This window comes from Triticum aestivum, chromosome 6D (genome assembly GCF_018294505.1).
Source record: "Triticum aestivum cultivar Chinese Spring chromosome 6D, IWGSC CS RefSeq v2.1, whole genome shotgun sequence".
In the NCBI taxonomy this organism is placed as follows: Eukaryota; Viridiplantae; Streptophyta; class Magnoliopsida; order Poales; family Poaceae; genus Triticum; species Triticum aestivum.
In genome coordinates, this window is record NC_057811.1 from 11,718,010 (window position 1) to 11,722,346 (window position 4,337).

General features: G+C 47.8%; 1 protein-coding gene across 1 annotated transcript; it reads left to right on the plus strand.

Annotated features, from left to right (window-relative positions):
• Positions 1 to 1,442: 1,442 nt before the first annotated feature.
• LOC123142881 (uncharacterized) lies at positions 1,443 to 1,922 on the plus strand. The gene is made up of 2 exons (XM_044561586.1): positions 1,443 to 1,525; positions 1,612 to 1,922. The coding sequence occupies exons 1-2, from the start codon at positions 1,447 to 1,449 to the stop codon at positions 1,833 to 1,835; spliced, it is 303 nt and encodes a 100-aa protein (XP_044417521.1). The 5' UTR covers positions 1,443 to 1,446; the 3' UTR covers positions 1,836 to 1,922.
• Positions 1,923 to 4,337: the final 2,415 nt, after the last annotated feature.

Here is a 4,337-nt window from a genome sequence, read left to right on the forward strand (position 1 = left end):
AATAGTCGTTTTTCTAAAAATGCGATCTGTATATTTCTTGGCCTGTCCTGCGATTCGTGACGCCTGTGACCGACGACAGCCGCGATAATGGTGTGCCGCACCTTGAGGCCGTCCTCCTCTAGCCGCCAGCCGTCGCTTCTACCGCGTCGTCCGTCTTGGTCGTTGTCGCCGCCGATTTCAGCTCCTTGAGCATTCACGTACAGGTAGCTAGCTTCTACATGGACATGTACGGCCGTCGTTTTGTGCGTTCCGCAGCCGGCCGATGGAACCGATCCAGAAGCTTGCTCTCGGCAGCTACGTTCTACATATGCGTGCGTGTACACCCGTAATTTCGTGCGTTCGGCAGCAGGCGGATCGAATTGATCCAGCGCTTGCTCGGTAGCTAGCTTCTACACGCGCGTTTATGCACCCGTCCGGCGAGATCGATGGGCCTGCTCTCCTGTACTTGTATACCTCGATTGAATGTGACGGAAGAATGAGAAGATCAGGAGAGAATAGGAATAGTCTGAATCGTTATCCTAATAAGGAACTGACAAACACACTTTCCAACCCAAACATAGTCTTATATAAACTGATTCTCAACAAAAAAAATAGTAAAACAGGTTTTGCTAAAAATCAGGTAAAAAATCATTTTCTATAAACCAACGCCTAATACTTGCTATCCAAACAACGCCAATGTCCCTTCAGGGATAAGAACATGTCTCTCCTACTCCTCCCTCCGCTTTCTACCATGCTCATTTTGATTTATTTTTTCCTCCCACATTAGGTATTTTCACTACCGTTTTTCTTTTCAAAACTGCCCAAACATGTCTCTCCTACCGAGCTCATTCGCAAAATCATGATTCGTTTCGTAAGCCAATAAATGCTGATTCAATTGGTAGCTGAAATCTATTTCATGATAATAAGACGACAAGTAAATCACGATTACTGCTGACAAAATATTTGACGCTGATTCGGTTGGCACCCAAAATTCATTTGTGTTAATAAAAGGGTGTGACTAGGTAAGTGACATAACATGCAAGAGAGAAAAAGAAAAAACTGAAAAATAAAATTTTACATGGATTTCAATGTAAGATCTCACGGGTATAGCATCGACTAGGACTTAACCAAATCTCAGTCGACTTAGCAAGACTGGTAATAAAATGGCAGGTAAATCACGATTATCGCATACAAGACTGGTAATAAAATGGCAGGTAAATTACAACGCATGGCAATTGCGTACTACGTATACCCAAGAAAAAAGATCTGGCAAGCGATCACAAAGCAATTACTACCTAAGAACCGGCCCCTCAGATTTTGCACAATCTTCCCATTGCTCGCAAGAAAAGTAAATCACGATAGTAGATTCATTTCCATCCTTATATATATGGACCATGCCCCCAACGCAGCAAAACCATCTCACAGCACTGCCTACTGCTCACTTCGTCGACATCATTCACACCCACGATGGATAAGAACACGGCCCAGGTCCGCGCGGTCACGCTTCTCCTCCTCATCATATGCCTCCTAGCTACCCAGGCGCGATGTAATAATCCCTCTTGATCCCGCTTCGTTGATCATGGCGCTGCTTATAGTTACTCAATTACTTACTATCTGTTGCCACATATGCAGGCCGGACCATGGACGATGGCGGCGAGAAGATCAGTTTGCCCTACGGGCTGTGCGTCCACGATAAGACGTCGTTTGCCTGCAAGGGCGAGCGCTGCTACTGCTGTCGCGTGGCCGTGGAAGTTTGCTATTTGTCGATGGACGAGTGCATGAAGGAGTGCGTCAAGAAAATGGGGCCGCCGCCGGCGGCCGGGGGCGGTGGTGGCAACGCCTCTCCGATAGCTTAGCTACCTTGTTCTTCAAGACAAAATGTATAATCCACCGAGGATGGATGTTTTTGAAATAAGATACGAGTATCGACCACTGGTTTCCTACTTCTCTTGCGAGCGGCGTCATAAGCTTCTGCACAATCTCTTTTTTTTTACGGGGGTGCTTCTGCACAATCTTTGATCGCCTCTAGATCAGAACCTACTGCTTCGCCGCCGGCTTCCTCGTGTTGCTCGGTCACCAGACGTACCTTACTATCAGGAACTAGAACTAAACGACGAGAGTAAGTCATAGTTTAAAAAGCCAAACTGGTAATATCTAATTCATATACATAATTAAAAAATGTGTTGTGCTGCCGCACGGAGCCGGATCGGCGAGGGAGAGGCGGGGTCGCCTCGCCACAGTGCTGAGCAAGGGTGGTTACGGAGGGGGCGGTGGTGCCCGATGGGTTTGTCTCTATGGACAAAATTGAGAGAGAGCTCCCAATCGGCCAAAACCCTACCGAAAGAGGGTTTTTTTCCTTTACTGACTCTACACTCAGCTTGTACGTACAAAAACTAATTGATTGAGGGGCTTTCCTAAAATCAACATCAAACCATATGGTTTTATGTGAACCACCTGGTTTATCGGCTTTTCCAAAAACTGGCCGGTTCGCCATGTTTTTTCCGGTTTGACTGCTCAAACGGCCCACCAGGCTTAAAAAACCGTTCAGATCGCTGGTTTCAGTTTTTTCCGGTCCGGTTTTCAACATTATGGAGTAAGTGTGGCTTCGCCCTGGTAAGGTGAGCGAGCCGCCGGTTGGACCGGACGGTGACGAGCCGAACCGGACCAAGCACCTCATGGTCTGGAACTCTGGATTTCGTGGACTGGATGTTGGAATTCGTCCATGGAACAATCGCATCAAAATGACGAACACACGCACACAAAAAAATTAGGGCAAGTGCACATGTTGTATCCTTCTTTTTCTCTTTGTTCTCTTCTAATTTTTATACACGATTACAATCTCGTAGCATCGTGTTTATCTATACACGTCTTAGACCGCAGACCTAGACTTACTCGGATTGCGTGTAAGACTGTCCTTTTAGCGTTTTGGAGACAAAAAATTGACCAAACTAGATAGGCGTGCATGCTTCCCCGCAAAAAAAAAGATAGGCGTGCATGCTTGATGGGAGGGAAGTTTCAGCACCTCTGCTTCCCGCCCTTGCGGCTGTGCCAGTGCTAGCCTCGCTGCCACCGCACCGTCCCACATTCATCCCACCACCCGCGCAACACCATGGAGCCGCCAAAGCCATCCACCATCAATCCTGAGGTCGTGCCGCCGGAATCGGCCCAGGACTGCCTTCCGTGTAGGCCTTTGCCTCTGCCTACCGCGTCCACGAGGGAAATCATGGCAGTGGCGCCTCAGGCCATCAGGACGCTGCTAGTCAAGAGTTGCTCGACCCCGCGCCATCGGCTGGTCAAGAGCCGCTTGACGGCGAGGCCATGGCGGCAGCCAAGCCGGACGCAATTTTCCCGCGTGTCTGCACAGACTGTCACGCGGATGTTGTCATGCCCCTCATCCTGCGCATCCTCACGGCAGGCTAGGTCGTTTGGCTCTCCTTTGTCACCGGGACCCAATTGTAGTATATATTTGCTATTTTCCTGGTGGGCTCCACATCTGGCTTGAAACGATTTTTATGGCACTTGTTTTGTCAAAACCCGCTCCGTACTGTAAAAATAGTTTTTGGGTATACTTTTTTTTTGCAGAATAGTTTTTGGGTATACTTTAAAGATTAAAATACACAATGGACATAAAACTATTAAGTGAGAGGTTGTGCTATGGTGCCCTGTGTGGGTGCGTCGGTGTTGTGCCTGCGATGTCTGTGTGTTCGCAGGTGCCATGCGTGTTGTACGCCAGTGTCATGCATTTTGTGCATGTGCTTGTGCCGGTGCTATGCCGGCGTGCGTGCACCGGTGCCAAGCGTGTTGTGCTCTTGCGTAGTGACAGAGCCCGGGAAATCAAATGATGGGGCCCAAACGTTGTGAAACCTTGTTATAGAGGGCCAATCCATCAAAATAGTACACAATTGTAACAACAACAAAATCATTGTTTACATTAGTGTTAGGCTTAAATCAGTGACATTAGGGGGCAGGGTGCCAGGACCCTGCAGGTCCTCTGTCTCCCCCACTGCTTGTGCGTGTGCCGGTGTCATGTGTGTCGTGCTCGAGGAGTTGGCGGGGATGAGCGGTGAGCCGATGGCCAGTGGCTATGCAGGATAATGGGGGAGGAAAACCTGGGTAAAACCTTCACTATGTGAAATCCGATACCTAGATCTTCCACGTGTGCATTGCCTCCATAGAAATCCCCAAATCATGTCTATTGCCATGAAACCTTGCGACGGAACTCATTTGGACTCCAGATGACATCCATAATAAGTAGCTAAAGTTCAATTAGATTATATGAAGACAAACTCTAATTAGCTAGGTGGATGAAAAATACAACTACACGTTGTAAATATAATTTCGAATAACTAAATAAAACG

Excerpts from the sequence above, each read along its gene's own strand:
- LOC123142881 (XM_044561586.1), top strand. The coding sequence starts at position 1,447 with ATGGATAAGAACACGGCCCAGGTCCGCGCGGTCACGCTTCTCCTCCTC. Across the intron at positions 1,526-1,611 it reads CCTAGCTACCCAGGCGCGAT|GCCGGACCATGGACGATGGC; the intron begins GTAATAATCCCT and ends CCACATATGCAG.